This window comes from Electrona antarctica (assembly GCF_951216825.1).
Source record: "Electrona antarctica genome assembly, chromosome: 12".
Classification (NCBI taxonomy): domain Eukaryota; kingdom Metazoa; phylum Chordata; class Actinopteri; order Myctophiformes; family Myctophidae; genus Electrona; species Electrona antarctica.
In genome coordinates, this window is record NC_136793.1 from 40,302,024 (window position 1) to 40,320,631 (window position 18,608).

Genomic DNA, 18,608 nt, shown 5'->3' on the forward strand with positions numbered 1-18,608 from the left:
AAATGAACCGAGGGACAAATGTAAAACGGCATTACTGTACGAATTCACCAAAATTGAAAAAAGCGACCCCTGGAGGCACAGAATTTGATAAGTCACCAATTACTACGAAAAATAACAAACGCACAAACCAGGTAGTGTATGACCTCTAGCGACAAACGACAAAAATGTTAATTAAAAGAGAAAACATAGGCTTTCAGAATTCAGAATGTTACTTCGAGGTAAAACTTTCTCCACACTTCAATGTGTGGACACAAACACTTAAAAACACTTAATTGCAAAACTATTTAGGAAAACTCGAATCTGAGTTCCCAGAAGTTTTATTTTTCACCACTAGGAAAACTCAGACATAAGATTGTTTTTATTATAAAATACAAAACATACATCATTAACATAAATTGTGGGTCTTTAATTCTCAGAAAATGAATTGCAATTATACCTTGAAGTTAGAAAATCTTAAAAGTGATGACCAGTGTGCCCATTTATAATTTACCTGATCTTGTGCAAGTTGTGCACGTGTCAATAGATTGGGCTCTTTTCTTTTTTACTGAGATAGTATATAAATATAAAGTTCCTGATACATTTTCAAAAGTCTACAGCCTTCAACTTCCTCTTCTCCTGTTCGGTGAGAGGCTGTTGGTTGAGGATTTTGCCATGGAGGCGGTGGTGCTTCCCTATCCCCAACTTAGGAAGCCCTCTGTTCAACCCCTCCAACAGCACGCAGGATTTACAGAGCGCCTGGCTGGAGATGTAGCCACATCGGCCGCAAGTCCCCTGGACGGGCATCTTTACCCCCTCCTTCACAGACAGGTTCTCACCAGAGTGAATGACGTCTATTATGGAGCTAGGCCGCACAGCCTCCAAGTCCTTCAGGAAGGTACGAGCATGTCCGCGATAGGCGTTAGGCGAGTAGATGCACTCTGTGGAGAAGTAATCTAACTTTTTGAAGTAAGCATAGAGCACAATCTCCTTTTCATAGGCATATTTGAGAGGCTTGCAGCGTGGGATGACACCCTCACCCTCAGAGGCTGTAGATATAGCTGTGCAGCGGCGCAAACGTGCAATGTCCCCTCGTAACACGTTCATCAACACCGTCTCTGCCACGTCGTCAGCATTGTGACCTGGAGTACAAACATAGCAAGAGTGATTGTATCAACCATTACTGTGAAGTTATTGTATTTATGAAAAACAAGATGGGGGCAATAATACAATTCGACCATGCCATCTTTTTCAAGTAAGTAAAGACTGCAAGGCCAAACTGTCATATTATTGCTGCTGAGCTGTTAATGAAATTGGAGCATTTAAAAGCGAGTGGCTTAAAAGCCAAAAGATTGTTTTTCTCCTTTTCTTGTGTTTATCCATAGATCAGCTTCTTTGAGATAAGCATGGAACAACTAAACAACCCCTCTCCTTTCATTAAATGCATGATATAACAGACAAGTCACAACCAGTACAGCAAACAGTTTCCAGTTACCTGTGCATATCTTATCTACTTTAAGCATAATGGCTCCTCTGTCTAGTGCCTGCCTCCTGAACACCCCACAGAAAGTGCAGTTATTCTTCAGTCCAATCTGTTTCACTATAGCATCCATAGTCCAGCCATACAGCTCTTCATAGGACACAATCTTAAGTGGCAGGTCATACTGCTGTTGGTTCCTCTTCACTGTCTCCAAGGAGTCATCTCGGTAACCTGTGATTCCCTCATCCACCGACAGCAGCAGAAGATTGAGTCTGTAGTTGTATCGCTCGTTTAGCGTCTTCATTACATGTGCTAGCACCGTAGAATCCTTTCCACCAGAGGCACCGATTGCTACAGTTTCTCCAGGTTTGAAAAGCGTCGCTGCCACAATGGTCTGATGTATTTCCTCCTCAAAGGCACCAAAGAAGCACTCTTTGCATAGTGAGTGGCCGGTCTTTGGACGTCTAAGTGCTGCACGCTTCTCAGAGCAGCTACTGCACTGTATTGGCATCTTTACTATTGAAAAGAAAAGAAAAACAGTTGGATGTACGACAAATAAATATTGTACAACAGAGAAGCAAACAGCAAAATTATATATTAAAAAGAAAAAACAGGTGGTGGCTCAGGGTAGGACAGAGTACAGCACTTGCCGTATGGCCGGGCCTGGTCTACTCAAGGGAACAGGGATACAAACACAAACATGGGGTTAAATTCGTTCTAATGCTATGCCACCAACATGTGGGAATGCACTACCAACAAACATCAAAAAATGTGACTCCTTATCTTCCTTCAAAACCGAATAAAAGAGCACCGGTCTGCAATTTGCAACTGGTCCTATAGACCTATAAAAGGGATCTAAGCTTAACACTTGAAATGACTCCCCCCAACTGTTTACATATATGTTTATTAGCCTACACTAATGTTGATGATGTATTTATTGCTGTATATGATTGTGTAAGAGTCGATTAATTGAATGCGTAGGACAATGGAAACAAGACGTTTTGTGTTGTCCGTTTAGCATCCTTGTAAAACCGTACCACTGTATTTGCAAACTGTTAATAAAGTATTCAATCAATCAAGTGTCACTTTGGATAATGCTCAAGATCTTGACTGAACTGATCATTAAAATCAGCCTGTAAATCCGCCGTGTCAAACGTGTTAGCAAGTCCTCATGCACATTGAGCCCGGCTGACTAGTAGTCAGCTCATTTATATTCAAGTTAACCAAAATGTATCCGCAAATACTTACAAAAATGTACACAACAACTAGAGTCAGAATAACAAAGGGTTGGTCAAATGCCCACGTAATCAATGAAAACTGTATGTATAAGTATAACTTTTTAAAAAGTATTTACCACCATGTGTTAGCACTATGGTTAGCACACCATCTGATGCGACGACGAGGACAACAACTAATAAACAGGAAGTTACGTCAGCGTCTTCTTCTGGGCAATGTGACTTACTGGTGGTTGACATAAACGTGAAATACCGCCACCTACTGTGAAGTTAGGGGTGTGTGTGTGTGTGTGTGTGTGTGTGTGTGTGTGTGTGTGTGTGTGTGTGCGCGTGCGCGCGCGTGCGTGTGTATTTTCGTTGTAAATAACTTTGAATAGTAAGCTGCATAATGACTCAATTGTCAACCTTATTAATTTGAATCCTTTTTTTGTTTGTTTTTACTCAACACTAGCTCTGATTTTGAGTTTAAATTTTTTTCACATACATGATATGTATTTGTATCAGAATTATATATAAGAATGCATTCTTGTTTTTGAGCAGTGTCTGTCTGCCTGCCTGCCTGCCTGCCTGCCTGCCTCCTGCATGCCTGCCTGCCTGCCTGCCTGTCTGTCTGTCTGTCTGTCTGTCTGTCTGTCTGTCTGTCTGTCTGCCTGCCTGCCTGCCTGCCTGCCTGTCTGTCTGTCTGTCTGTCTGTCTGTCTGTCCCTATGTTCATTTCCTGTTTTTGGCTATATAGAAGTGTATATTCGTATGTCTCTAAATGTTTTGATCATGAATTGAAAATGCTGGGCCCTATTGTAAACAAGTGTAATGCTTTATGGTGTCGTCCACTCACACAGTTAACAGTTTTTGTATTGAGTTGTACTTGAAATGCACTGTAATTATGCAAACTGTCATCAATCAATCAATCAATCAATCAATCAATCAATCAATCAATCAATCAATGTTAGCTGTCACCCTTGGGCCTTTATACATTCCTGAGTACTGACAGCTGTCGTACTGAGGAATGTCTGTCTGAATGTCGCACTGACACACCAGATCAATAGGCTACATTCTAAAGTACTCAGATGATACAACTTTGATTTCACTCCTAGATAGTTCCAGTGATCCTAGACTGCACCAACTCAGAGTAAACAAGGTGGTTAAGTGGTGTGATAACAACGCTCTCATCATTAACACAAAAAAGAGAGAAGAGATATGTTTTTGGTGCACCATTAGAGACACACAGATCCCCCATCACTATTCATAGTGAACAGATCAACCAGGTATACAGGTATGTTCATATATAGGCTACCTAGGAGTAGTAATAGACCATCTTTGCTGGAGAAAGAAAACAAAACAAATAATCTATTTCCTTCACCGTTTAAGATCCTTTATTAGTGCAGATTCTTCTTTTGTTTTTCACTTTGTTATTATGAGTGTTCTCCAGTACTGTAGATGGTATGGATGTTTGTCTGTAGCCAACTGCTGCAACAACTGAACTTGTTCAAAGATTGTTGGACAACCCCTTCAGAGACTCATTCATGTATAACAACATCCTAAGGTTAGCAAGGAATGTACCTCTAATACTAGCCATGTGTTGTATGGATAGTATTGCTGCCTTCAGGAATGAGATATTCCTGAATACAATACAATGAGATCCAGCATACAATAAGGTCAAACTGAAGTCAAGAGGTCTTTTGTCCATAAACTTTGAGGCTTAATCAGGATTTTGGCCAGAACTATAGACTGAGCTGTGGATATTGCTCTTGCCTTTATGTTTCTATGTATGTAATTGTATTTTCTTTTTCTTTTTGTGTTATGTCAAATGTGTGTATATATATGTGTTGCATACAAGGCCGCTGGGTCGCAAGACAAATCAGTGCAAACTGACGATAAAGTAGGCTACTATATCATTAGCGTAGGGACTGAGGGAACATATTTGGGCTACTATTCTATCATATGATATGATATCATTATTGTCCGTAGTACGGACAGCTGCAGTAGCACTGACTGACCTGGGGTGGCACTGTCGCACGCACACAGCCACAGCCACAGCGGAGCCCTTGATTGATTGATTGAAAATTTGTATTAACAGTTTGCAGAATTACAGTACATTTCAAGCACAAACTCAATACAAAGGCTGTTAACTGTGAGTGGACGACCCAATTAAGCATTACACTTGTTTACAACAGGGTCCACCATGTTCAATTCATCAAAACATTTAGAGACGTACAAATAGACACTTCTATATAGACAAATAACAGAACAGGAATTCATCATAATGGAGGTAAAAAGGGAAAAGAAACATATACAGTGAGGGGAAAGGGGGGGGGGGGCGGTGGGGGGTGATTCAGATTTTACGGGGGCCAGTTTCGAATTGCAGCCATCCGTAGGTGCCCTTTGAGAGCGGTTTTGAAGGAGTCAAGGGATTCACATGTCTTAATGACTGTTGGTAGGGCGTTCCACATTTTGGTGGCATAGGAGCGAAAATAATTTAGTCCCTTGTTTGTGCCGAATCTGGGTTGTACATGGTTTGTTGCACTCCCTCTGGTGTTGTGGGTGTGGACTTCGTTAACATTAAGGAAGTAATAGCCGATCTGCATGAGGAATAGCAGCGCTCTCGCCGGGAGGGGGGGCAGCACAAATATCCTACGAGTAGGGCAATCAAATGGTCAGCTACGGCCCTGCACACACACACATACCAGAGTACACAGTACAGTACTCAGGGGCGGCCTTAGGAATCTGGAGGCCCGTTTCAAGACCAAATAGGCCCCCATATACCTATGACATAATTATTTCGTTGATACAGCCGTATTGATACAAATAGTTTGACTGTTCAATATCACACGCAGCCATTACTCTCGACAATTAGCAACAACAACACCTCTCCTCATCCTGTCATCCCTTCACAATTAAAGTGTCTCCCTTTTACCTCCCAATGCTGCACATTTTACCCAGGTTATTAACATAATATAGGTGTAACTTAACATTGTGGGAGAGAGCAAGGCATTGAGTGAGCGAGATAGAAAGGGCTCAGAGGGCCAAGAGTGGCGGGGGGGTTGACTGACGCCTGATGTTCAGTTGGAGCTTGGAGGCCCCCCTGAGGGGCCAGCTAATGCCTCCTATGAGTACAGTACAGTACAGTACAGTACAGTACAGTACAGTACAGTACAGTACAGTACAGTACAGTACAGTACAGTACAGTACAGTACAGTACCAGAGCACACAGTAGAGTACATTGATTGATTGATTGAAGAATTTATTAACAGTTTGCAGAATTACAGTACATTTCAAGCACAAACTCAATACAAAGGCTGTTAACTGTGAGTGGACGACCCAATTAAGCATTACACTTGTTTCCAATAGGGTCCACCATGTTCAAATCATCAAAACATTTAGAGACGTACAAATAGACACTTCTATAGATAGAACAGGAATTCATCATAAAGGAGGTAAAAAGGGAAAAGAAACATATACAGTGAGGGGAAAAAAAGGGGTGGGCGGTGGGGGGGATTCACGTTCAGCTCCGTTAATTTGTTTGTTTTCCTTGGAGGAGCTGCGTTGGGTCCCCAAGTCGGCTCCGTGGCCGTACCTTGAGTTGGCTGTGTGGCCGTGACCGTCTCTTGTGTTGTCCTTGCGTTGGGTCCCCAAGTTGGCTCAGTGGCCATACCTTGAGTTGGCTGTGTGGCCGCGACCGTCTCTTGTGTTGTCCTTGCGTTCGTGTTTGAGGGATTCCGATTTTACAGGGGCCAGTTTCGAATTGCAGCCGTCCGTAGGTGCCCTTTGAGAGCGGTTTTGAAAGAGTCAAGGGATTCGCATGTCTTAATGACAGTTGGTAGGGCGTTCCACATTTTGGTGGCATAGGAGCGAAAAGAATTTAGTCCCTTGTTTGTGCCGAATCTGGGTTGTACATGGTTCGTTGCACTCCCTCTGGTGTTGTGGGTGTGGACTTCGTTAACATTAAGGAAGTATCTAGACAGGTACATGGGTATCTTGGTGGTGTATCGAATCTTGTGGACCAGACCCATTGCAAGATGCTGTACTCTGTCGTCGACCCTAAGCCATTCCAGCCTGTCGAAGTGGGCAGGGGTGAGGTGGGTTCGGGGGGCTAGGTCAAGTAGGAGCCTGACCAGTTTGTTTTGGGAAGTCTGGAGCCTGGTTTTAAGGGCCTTTGAGGTGCTGTGGTACCAGGAGGTGCATGCATAGTCAAAGAAACCCTGTACAAGGGCTCCTGTTAAGGTCTTCAAGGTGTTTTTGTTGACCAGTGAGGAGATCCTGTAAAGGAATCTTGTTCTATGGTTGACCTTTTTGATTACGTTGGTGGCCATTTTATCACCAGAAAGATTAGCCTCCAGGATGGAACCTAGGTAGGTAATTTAATCTTTACGTGTGATAACATTGTCACCTACTTTAACCAAGAAGCCATTTGCCTTGCTGAGATTACTGAGATTACTGAGATTACAGTACCAGAGCACACAGTAGAGTACAGTTACTTATTTATAAATTGGGGGGTACTCCTGGTCTCTAAACTGCCTCCCCCTGGCCAGCCGGGGCGCCTGATGGAGGGGAAAGGAACTGGTTGGAATAACGTGTTCCTTCCACGCGCTACGTCCAACCATGGAAACTCCCCCCTGTCAGGTGTAAAGGAGCAACTTGGACACTCAGGCATGAAGGAAGCATGAGTTCAAGTCCGTTGCTCTCCCCATGACCCCCATGAAAAAATGGGTTACAAAATCGTGGGATAAAAAAATATTTAAAAAATAATAATAATTGGGGGGTACGTGAGACTTCACCAAATTGCCCAGTTCTCTTGTATTTGACTCAATGGGACGGTAATACACGGTATACATATAGTATATCTCTTGTATTTGATTCTGTGATTGGATCGATAAATTAAGTCAGGCTAGACTTTTTCGACAAGATGTACATTTTCATTTTATTGCTGTATTACTGATACAATTGCCTCAGAGGATGTTACAACATTTTCAATAGGCATCAAAATGCAGTTTGAAGTAGATGAGGTGACGGGAGAAGGTCGAAGGTCAGAAAGGATCAAAGTTGTGGATCATTGCTGGAATGAGTCACAAGCCTAGTTGGTTGGGTGGAAGGCACCCCTCTGGTGCCACTGCATGTCTCTGATGCGCCGAACTGACTGGATCTGTGGAATCTGGGCTCCAAACTCTGCACAATCCTTGTACTCGCCCTTCTCAAAGAGGTACTGGAAACCTCTGTAGCCGGGGTACTGATATCCCACCCACCTGGTATACCGGGAGCACAGTGAGGGGAGGGGAAGGAAAATAAAAAAGATCAGTTGTATTCATAGAGTATATAAAGGATAGAGACCGAACTGGAGCACTAGCCCCGCCCCCAAGCTATTCATTTCGATGAAGTTGCTCAGTGGCGTTTTGAAGCACCCGGAAGACTGCCGGAAGTACCTCCTCCGGACCTCAAATTTGAGGTTCGGGGTGACGTATGGGTGACGTAGGGAGTGATGGTCCTACGTGTCCGTGCACGGGTCCGCCTGCAGTCCTTCCTCTTACCACTAGGTCCCAGAGCTTCAACGTTGGAGCGCCTCACTGGCCCCTTGGTTGTATTGCACTTGTGACGTGTGGTCTGGTTGTGTATTGCATCTGTTCTGTTTTAAAAATTTGTACTATGAAAAAATGTATATGTTGATCTTTATTCTATTTCATACTTTTCTGTCAGTGAGGTCATCTTGGAAAAAGTGGAAAAAGTACTCAGTTGTAAGTAAAAGTATCCTGCAATGTAGAACTACTCTGCAATGTAGAACTAAAAGTGCTCACTATAATGCAATTTCAAGTTTTCAAATGTATAAAAATCTTTTGAAAATAGCAGATCTACAAGCTCACAGTGCATCTCATCGCGACACATTGTAAGCTTGTAGATCGGCTATTTTCAAATGGCTGAAAGTAACAAAAGTTTTCAAATAAATGTAGTAGAAGTACAATAAAGTAGAAGTAAAAGTATTGGAAATTGAAAATTAAAAAAAAAGTACAAAAAAATACCTCAAAATTGTACTTAAGTACAGTACTTAAGTAAATGCACTTTGTGACTTTACGCCACTGAACTTACGTTCCACTCGCCACTCTAATGGAGGAGACCTTCTCCTGGTAGCCATGTGCGTGGAAGCTGGGGACGTCGTCGTCTATGATCTCGATCTTCTTCCCCGCAAAGCTGGGGTTTTCATAAAGGACAATCTTGTGCTCCTGGCTGTCCTGAGGGAGCAACACACATCAAATTGCATCACGTGTGGATCAAACAACAAAGTGGAGAACAACAGAATAGGCAGAATCATTCTCATTCTACTACTCTGCCAAACAAAATGTGGAATGACACCATCCATTAAAAGGATGTGTAACAGTAGTAAATGTAATTTTCCCATCTCCGATGTACATACTATATAGAGTTTTGTATTTGTTGATGACATGTATTATTGTGTTAAGTTTTTACGTTATGTTGATGAATTGAATACAGGGCCGAAATGGAAACCCCTGGACTTTTTTGTGTTATCCTTTTAGCCTTAATGTCTTACTGTACCAGTGTACCACGTGCTGTTTCAATCAATCAATCAATCAATCAATCAATCAACCAATCAATCAATCACTCAATCAATCAATCAATCAATCAATCAATCAATCAACCAATCAATCAATCAATCAATCAATCAATCAATCAATCAAAACACACCCTGACAGAGCGTCCCACACACAATTGAATCCCAACTAACTTTAAGTGTTTGTTGAATAGTAGTATACTAGTAGACCAGTTGTTTACCACTTTAATGGGGCGGAATGCAGAGATGATATCGCTGCGCCCGCTATTGGTCCAGGAATCCCAGCGAGGATACTCCCCCTTCTCAAACACATACTGCTCCCCCTTACAGCCAACCTGCTCATATCCCACCCATCTAAGAGGAAGCAGTGGAGAGAAGGTGGGTTAGGCAGGAGAATATTAATGGGACAAAGATGGGGAGTGTTTCATCCTCTTTCTCTCTCATTTACCTGTTCAGCCAATCTGGGAATCCATCGTAAAAAAAGAGAATCAATCAATCAATCAATCAATCAATCAATCAATCAATCAATCAATCAATCAATCAATCAATCAATCAATCACTCACTCACTCACTCACTCACTCACTCACTCACTCACTCACTCACTCACTCACTCACTCACTCACTCACTCACTGACTCACTCACTCACTCAATTGCTTCAAATCTTGCTCTCTCACTCTCTCACTGTCTCCATCACTCTCTCGGTTATTATTATTATCTTTAATTCATAATTTTTATTTTTGTCCTTTCCAATGTTCATTATATGTCTGAGGCACACACACACACACACACACACTCACGGTCCACACAGCACCAGTATGGAGCCCACTTTCTCCACGCCTGCTTCCGGGAGGTTGTTGCAGGGACCAGTCAGCTCATGGCAGTGTCCCTGGAAGTTTTCCTGATCATAGATAATCAGCTGTTGTGTGGAAGAAAAATGAGAATGATTTTTTTTTTTATCATAATAGCCTTGTATAATCAAACTTAAACGTGTGATGAGATTTCAGTGCTGATATTGTTTTCTACTGAGTTCAGTATATTTCCACTCAACCTCAAAATAAATAAATAAGCTGATTGGTGGAGGAGACAGTCCCTGTTTTGACTCTTACATCAATATGTAACTTTTTACGGGTCCATGATTACAGTAAATTAACACTGGACATGTTATGTTTACTTCCAGTAGGAAGTTTGAAATGTGGAGCATACAAGCTGAATGAGGCCTGGTCTATGTGTCAAGTGTCAAATGTGGAGCATACAAGCTGAATGAGGCCTGGTCTATGTGTCAAGTGTCAAATGTGAAGCATACAAGCTGAATGAGGCCTGGTCTATGTGTCAAGTGTCAAATGTGGAGCATACAAGCTGAATGAGGCCTGGTCTATGTGTCAAGTGTCAAATGTGGAGCATACAAGCTGAATGAGGCCTGGTCTATGTGTCAAGTGTCAAATATGGAGCATACAAGCTGAATGAGGCCTGGTCTATGTGTCAAGTGTCAAATGTGGAGCATACAAGCTGAATGAGGCCTGGTCTATGTGTCAAGTGTCAAATGTGGAGCATACAAGCTGAATGAGGCCTGGTCTATGTGTCAAGTGTCCCTGAACTGAGCAAGACACGCATGTACATTAATGGCACCCACTGCTTCTAATAGGATGGGTATAAATGCAGAGGACAAGTGCAAATGTACTGTAACAAAAGTACCCCAAAGCAGTGGTGGCTATATTATTATTATGAAACCCTGTCATAATAAACACCTTCTACCCCAGCCATTTCCAGACCTTTTCACTTGAGACCCAAAAGATGATTTTGGTGCCTCACCTTGAAAGCACTGGTTCCTGGCTGCTGCTGCTTGGAGGCAGGATTCTGGTGGTCTGTGGCCATAGTGAATGGATGTGTAATGATGAAGCTGAAAAAAAAGAAACAGCCATGAAGAATGATTTGTTTTGTTTTTGATAAACACCACAGGGGTGTGTATTCATAATTAAACATGTATAAGTTTAGATGGAGCACAATGGCCACACAACAATGATTATGATATTTTTACATCATGCAATAACATATAATTTTGAAATATGTTTGTTATGCATGTGAAAAATGCATAACAATCCAATCCAATATCTATCCTTTATTAAATATCACATATGCATGAAAACAAAAGCCCCTTCCCCTTTCCCTCCCAAACAAGCTACAACGTTTAAAATAAATCATACAAGTTTATATTGGTTTAAGGATTGATTCTAGAAGTTTAAACCTAAAATAAAAAACAGTATTAAAAAGGAAACAATAAGCCCTTACAAATGGTGTGTGTGTGTGTGTGTGTGTGTGTGTGTGTGTGTGTGTGTGTGTGTGTGTGTGTGTGTGTGTGTGTGTGTGTGTGTGTGTGTGTGTGTGTGTGTGTGTGTGTGTGTGTGTGTGTGTGTGTGTGTGTGTGTGTGTGTGTGTGTGTGTGTATATATATTTATATATACTTTTCTCTTTTTCTTTTATCAAATTGAGTGTGACATGAATCCCTTACCAGTACCTGTCTGTGCCAGTGTGTTTGTGATGGCATTCTGAGCTCAATATATACAGGCCGCTCAGGGGTGGAAACTTTGCCAACAGACCCCTGTGTCCAAGCTTCCCTCCAGATCAGCCTGCAATAGGCCGAACAGACAGAACCAAAGGGTCACCACACAGCCTGCCCGCCAACCCCCCATCTCACGCCCCCACAAAGTTATTTCATTAGTTGTCAATTTTGTCCAGCCGGTCATTGTTCGATATCCACATGATTCAGCACAACCAGTGCCAAGAGTCCCACATCTACAATGAGAACGGCCTGTGTGCCATCAGAGAGAGAGAGAGAGCAAGAGAAAGGGAGAGAGATGATCTATAGAAAGGATGTCACTGTGCCAGAAAGATTGGGACGGAGAGGAATACTGAATTCAAGCTAATGTAGAACATTTCACTTTAATGGTTATCAATTCAAATGCAATAAGATACCACCATTGTTCTCTCTATACATAGAAATAGAATATGTTTGCAGTTTAAACAAGGAAATAAGTTTAACAGTCAAAATCGCTGATGGAACATGCATGCTTTTGCATGGTAAATGTATTTAACCTTTTTCTTACCAGGTAATGAATTGCATTTTTAGGTAGTCACTTTTGATCAGAGAACTCTTTTCTGAGTAAGACCTGGTCAGAGTTAAAGTAAATTGCTAGTTAATCTGGACAAATATACAACTCTTCATTTCATTAGTTGTATTACATGCTAGTATTATCAGAATGTAAACACTCGGTTAATGTGACTGAAGCACATTGCTCTCTCTGTGTTTAACAAGTGATTTTCATAACACCAGATATTAGAGGGAAGGTGTTGTTGGCACAACAACCATGTTGGAGGTTACAGTATATGCGTGTGTGGATGCTGACCATGAACATATACAAGTTATTGGGATAATGTGTGGATAAATAAGATAAGCAAAATGAGATACCCAACACAAGTGTGGTACTGTATTTGGGAAACCTAACACAGGAAAATACACAAAGAGAAGATATATTGTACAAGTATTACAAAGCAGTGGCTGAACATTGTGGAAGAGATCTTTGAAGAAACTCTTCCAGTTATCTGAGAAAACAGAAGTTGCATCATTGTAAACTTTACAATGCACAGACCTGGGTATTGTGTATATGATCCCTTTACAATGTAAAGGGATCATATATCTATAACCCATATGAATACAATTCTGTTCAAACATCAGTTGAATATTTGTCCAGTTTTGAGAAAAGGTATTGTACTAAGCGGAATTTCAGTGTGCAACTGGAAGATGGCATAGAGGTAGTGACACTTAACAGGTTTCTGGTTCACACACCAAATACCAACAGTTGAGAATATTATTGATTTATTGTGTACAGAGGTTTTTGGGTACAGTAGAAGGCCTGGAACTGAGACTGACCATGAACTGAGGCTTCTGGTTCAGTTATCAGCATCAGCTGCAGGAAGAGTTCCAGCCATGAGCCAGTGACTGGTGGGAGGCAACAACCGCTCTTGAAGTGGACCCTTGAGCAAGAAACGGAATCTTAACAGTTTAAATCATAGAATCCGTATTCTGGGAAAACCTCTGCTGTAAATAGCAGGGGGGGAGAGTTGGGGAGTGACACACAGCAAAGGTCTGCCAGGCTCATCACAGCCTATGTGTATGTGGTACAATACAAAAAACATATGGGCACAAAAGGGGACTCTCTGATCCTGTGTGGAAATATGTTTATTTGTACGAGGGAAATCTAACCAACAGGACCTGTAAAGTATTAAACACGTGAATAATTGTACACTGAGGATTTGACTGCTTATTTGATATCTGTGATGCATTGCATCACATTTTTCACTTGAACAAATTGGTTATTGTTAGTAAAACAACACCATCCTGCCACAAAGTATGAAAGGCAGTGGTTTTGCAGGCAGTGTCTCCCATCAAATGTCAGCCCTGAAACCTATTTCATCATTTTAAATGCCTTTTGGATAACCACTTTCAACCTGGTGTTGTCATTAATAAAGGTGAACAATTTCAAAACATATCGAGAAATTTTCAAAATAGCAGATCTGTCAGCTCACATGCGCAGCCTAGTCACCTTGTGAGCTTTTATTGCTGCTACCTCTGTTTCAAGAGTACAGTTACAAGAGTAATCAACATATTCTGAGGTATTTGTTATACTTTTTAGATTAATTAGGCCATAAAAACCATGAATGAATGAATGAATGAATGAATGAATGACATGTTGAAAATTACACTGAAAATAATGAGTACTTGTAGCAGGAATTGAAAGAATGAAAGTACTGCAACTTCTGATGTCGAGTACATAGAACAGCGTGTCCATTTATTTCACACTCTGCACTCACACTGACAACACAACACACACACACCTCTTTCCCCCAAAGCCCCACCCAATCCCCTTAAAGAACCATGGTGAATTATGCCCGCCCCTAAGTATGCCTTAATTATATTTTGAAATCAGGACTTTTACTTGTAACAGAGAATGTCTACATTTACTTAAGTAAAAAGTACTTCTTGCACCACTGCTTCATGTTGGTGGAGAAGGACAGATAGTTAGGGCCAGAGGGAGGTTGTTGAGGGCTCTTGTTGTAGGTTTGTTGAGCGGACGCCAGTGAAGGTCTTGGAGGACTGCTGTGTTGTGGTCTTTGGAGCGGGTGCAGGTGTAAAGCGAGCAGAATGGCAGATGAGTGCTGAACATGTTGGAGTTGCAGTAGTCAAGCCTGACTCTCCTCCTTAGTCCATGATCTGGAAACAGAAAAACAAGACAAAGAGCATCGTGTATTTATTCATCTTATTGAATCTACAAAAATACAATTTATATTTTTTTACTAGAAAATTGTGAGACCATGAAAGCTGCGATTTAAGGGTTACACAGAGTGAACTGCATTCTGGTGGGGTGTGTGTGTGTGTGTGTGTGTGTGTGTGTGTGTGTGTGTGTGTGTGTGTGTGTGTGTGTGTGTGTGTGTGTGTGTGTGTGTGTGTGCATTGAATGAGATTGCAAAGCGTTACCTTGCCTCCCATGATTCACTCCTCCACACTGTCCTCCAGATCAAGGTCTCCAGATCAAGGTCTCCAGATCAAGGTCTGAGGACGAGACAAAAGGGAGACAGCACACAAATTATCCTTTATAGTGTCTGTGTACCTGATTAAACAGCACTATATTGGACTGGTGGAAGTCGGATTACTACAGTACAGACAGAGTACTGTACATTAAAGACTGAAATCGCATTCCAAATGGACCCTTATCAGGTCCTGAGAGTGTGAAATGGACCCTTGTATTTGTACACTCTCAGAGTATATGGGGGTCCTTGGAATGAAAAGTCTTGAGAACAACTTACTTTCTGGCACTGAGCCAACAGTAGCTGGCAGGCCGGGGTGGGTAGAGCTGCTCGCAGTGTCCTCAAAGCGGATGAAGCACAGGCCGCCAGTTTTGACGATGGACTCGATCCACTTCTGGCTCCGGTCCACTCTGTAGTAGACCGATCGACAGCCGCGGCGGTAGCTAAAGCTTGCAACTCCAGACTGGACCCAGTCGGAGCTGTATTTGCTGACCATTGGACTTCCGTACTGATAAGACAGAAATGAACATGGTTTTACTCTTCAGTTCTACTCAGTTAATTATCGCTAAGATTTGAATGGCATCTGAATGGCATTAATACCTCGCCTGCTTCCAGCAAACCAAAAGCACCACAGATCATGTTGTCTGTGATACATCCAGGGTAGGTACGGTTGCAGACTTTGTTGTCCAGAACTGGAACCTGCACTTGCTGCAGAACGTTAGAAGGGGGCCGAGGGACTGTAGATAGACAATAGACAGTAGAACAATCTTATCAGTCTGCAGCCGCCCACTGTAGTGGCTGCCTTAGACAGTTATAGTATTAATCACTTTCAACCGTGTGACCATATTTTGTGCATGTTGTATTAAAACTCGGCAATCTGTCAAAACATTATTCTACAGTATTTTCCCAAATTGCCCAAGTTGGCCATCAGGGTGCCATTTTCACTATTTCAAGTGACATGTGATGTCATGCTCACCTCCCTTGGCGTAGAGGTTCCCCCAGCCAAGGGCCCAGCTGGGAGTGCCGTTGCTGAACACGCTGCCAGTGGCTGCCAGACACACGGGTCTGATCTTGTCAGTGAACGGGACAGGAGAAGCCAGTCGGAGCAGAGCCATGTCGTTGGCACCAGTCTTAGGGTCATATTCTGGATGAAGCACAACTTCAGCAACAGCTCTGGACACTCCATTTGGACCATTCAGGTTTCTCTTCCCCAAGACAACGTGCACATTTTCTTGGCTGGAAAAGAGAAATATAAACATCCTAGTGAAAATGTATATTGCTTATCTTTCTATGTCAATGTTTTTAGCTTCTTAGTTTGTTTCAAAAACAGTAAATCTAGCAGATCTACAAGCTCACAACGAGTCACGTTGTGGGCTTATAGATAGGCTATTTTCACTGTGTTGACTGAGGGTAAGTGATTCATTCATCACGATTGGTTTGGGTCTAAACTGAAAAATATTAGATGAAAAATGTGGGGAACCGCTACTCTTAGAAGTTGTATATGTTCTATCAGTCAGGCTCCCACTGCCAAAGATTAGACTATAAATAAATGAATGAGTCTGTGTCGTTTACCGATAGAAGCAGAGACTAGAAGAGAGGACCCATTCATTGTTGATCAGGGAACCACCGCACGTGATACTTTGTACATTGGTAGAAGTAGAACCATGCCTTATCTCAACAGAACCGACCATGAAGGGCCAACTTCCTTCCTCGGCATCCTCGCCTCCAACTATACCAGAACCTGGAGAAGAAATCAGTGATACAGATACATTATAATATAATATATATTATACATACAGTATATATTTTAATGTACCACACTACACTATAGTACTTAATATTGTAATATCCTAATAATAACATATTTTATGGATTATCATGTATGCTATTATACTGGGAACAAAAAAATGGCTCATCATTATGTAGATATATAAAACATTGCAATAATAAAACACATTGTTATGAAACTTACGGCTTAGGGCAACGATGGTAGCCAAACTCAGAAGACTTAAAACAGCGCAGACGTCATGATTGTCATTGCACCATTTGAAGATTTTGAACTGGGCTGGGCGATCTGGAGGACACACACACACACACACACACACACACACACACACACACACACACACACACACACACACACACACACACACACACACACACGCAAGATGTAAGATGTTTGAACCTAAAATGTAGTTACATTTAGGATTATAAAATAACATTTATTTATTTCTGTCATTTAAAAATTCTATTAAACTCTCTTACCGTCTGTCTCTTCAGCAGTCAATTCAAGCTGAGGGCCGTGTATGCTGCAGTCAGACTCAGCCATGATGCCCGTGTAAGAAGGCAATTGAACACACAGAGAACACAAGATCACACAACATCCTTTAATACACGTTCATATCAGAAACGCCTACTGTCAAGTGCTGCATTTTATCGCAAAATAGGGACACAAAATGATGTGTCACTGCAGATATCACAAATCACATATTTTTCCAAGACTGTATTGTGGCAATTCAGTTATGCCAATAATTGTACTGTGTTACTGTTCTCAAACCTTTTCACATATTTGGCCACAGACCCCCGATCTGAAAAATGTATTTAACCATACACAATTTGTGTGGTTACAATGTTTTAAGGAAAACAAAATCCAAATGTTTCATACTTTTAGAAAACAAGGTCCCCTCTTTTTGTCACTGTTCATTTGCACATATACATATTATTTGTCCCCTGCATTTAACCCATCCTATTTATTAGGAACAGTTTGCCAGGGAGCAGTTAGGGGTCAAGTGTCTTGCTCATGGACACTATGACATGCACAGAGCGGAGCAAGGGGTCAAACCAGGGACCTTCTGATACTCACGCTTCCTCAAGGCGTGAGTGAATCTACGTTGTGTGTCTGCTGTGGCTAAAGCCAGGCTTATCATGTCATTAGCAAAATAGCCCTTGGGCCCTTTATGTACACAGATGCAGTCCATCTTCTTACAAAAAATGCACCACGTCTCTGTGTGTATATGTTCCACACCACCACACGGAGTGCAGTACCCGGCCTTGAGTCGGTCGGATACACGGTTGTCCAGAAGACCAGAATCACCACAAAAGGCTATTGTCAGGTTCTGCTAAGGGGCTAAGGGCCGATTCATACTGCTATTTTAGAGCCGAAAAGAAGTCGGTTCTGCAAGGTCCTATAGGGACGAATTTAGTTAGGCTCTATAAAAATCAAATCATAATCAAAATCATCGTGGCTAGTGCCGAACTCGCTTTTTGGAGGACCTTGACATGAATATGTTTCTGGCCGGGAAATGAACCTCGCACAGCGGGTAAATATCTGACTGGCCCTCGCTGACTGGTGCGCCCTCCAGTCAGTCAAACACACCCTGTTGTCCTAGCGTGTGTGTGTGTGTGTGTGTGTGTGTGTGTGTGTGTGTGTGTGTGTGCGCGCGTGTGTGCGTGCGTGCATGTGTACTGGTAGCACACACAGGCATGCATATAAACATCACCGTTAGTCACCATTTCACAGTAGAACAACTTGAAAGTTTATTTTTCACAAGGTCACAATGTGCTATTTTAAAAGTAAGCCTTTGGTGTTGTATTATTTTATCTGAGCGAAACTCCTATTTTAACATTGTAACCACCGCACATGAATGGAATGTCCTGAAATGTCTCCCTCAGTATCGTCCCTGCTGTGACATGTTTGCCCTGAAAATGGCTACTTGACCTTTACTTGCTTGTATAACCTTTTGAAGAGTCCCTTTCATTTAAGATGCTTTCCCCCTTTCT

At 42.0% G+C, this 18,608-nt stretch overlaps 2 protein-coding genes across 3 annotated transcripts; both read right to left on the bottom strand.

Annotated features, from left to right (window-relative positions):
- Positions 1–53: 53 nt before the first annotated feature.
- ctu1 (cytosolic thiouridylase subunit 1 homolog (S. pombe)) lies at positions 54–2,940 on the bottom strand. Of its 2 annotated transcripts, none has more exons than XM_079516814.1 (3): positions 2,811–2,940; positions 1,472–1,972; positions 54–1,118 (listed from the first exon to the last, which is right to left on the bottom strand). In XM_079516814.1, the coding sequence occupies exons 1-3, from the start codon at positions 2,929–2,931 to the stop codon at positions 583–585; spliced, it is 1,158 nt and encodes a 385-aa protein (XP_079372940.1). In that variant the 5' UTR covers positions 2,932–2,940; the 3' UTR covers positions 54–582. The 2 variants fall into 2 exon arrangements, with proteins under 2 accessions (XP_079372940.1, XP_079372941.1); XM_079516815.1 differs by having other exon boundaries at positions 2,705–2,845.
- A 4,821-nt stretch (positions 2,941–7,761) lies between these two features.
- On the bottom strand, positions 7,762–11,120 carry crybb2 (crystallin, beta B2; the record flags this gene model as incomplete). The annotated part of the gene is made up of 5 exons (XM_079516188.1): positions 7,762–7,930; positions 8,766–8,908; positions 9,468–9,600; positions 10,046–10,164; positions 11,058–11,120. The coding sequence occupies 5 exons, from the start codon at positions 11,118–11,120 to the stop codon at positions 7,762–7,764; spliced, it is 627 nt and encodes a 208-aa protein (XP_079372314.1).
- Between the last annotated feature and the right edge of the window lie 7,488 nt (positions 11,121–18,608).

Excerpts from the sequence above, each read along its gene's own strand:
- ctu1 (XM_079516814.1), bottom strand. The coding sequence starts at position 2,931 with ATGTCAACCACCAGTAAGTCACATTGCCCAGAAGAAGACGCTGACGTA. Across the intron at positions 1,973-2,810 it reads CATAGTGCTAACACATGGTG|TAAAGATGCCAATACAGTGC; the intron begins GTAAATACTTTT and ends TCTTTTCAATAG. Across the intron at positions 1,119-1,471 it reads AGTAGATAAGATATGCACAG|GTCACAATGCTGACGACGTG; the intron begins GTAACTGGAAAC and ends TTTGTACTCCAG.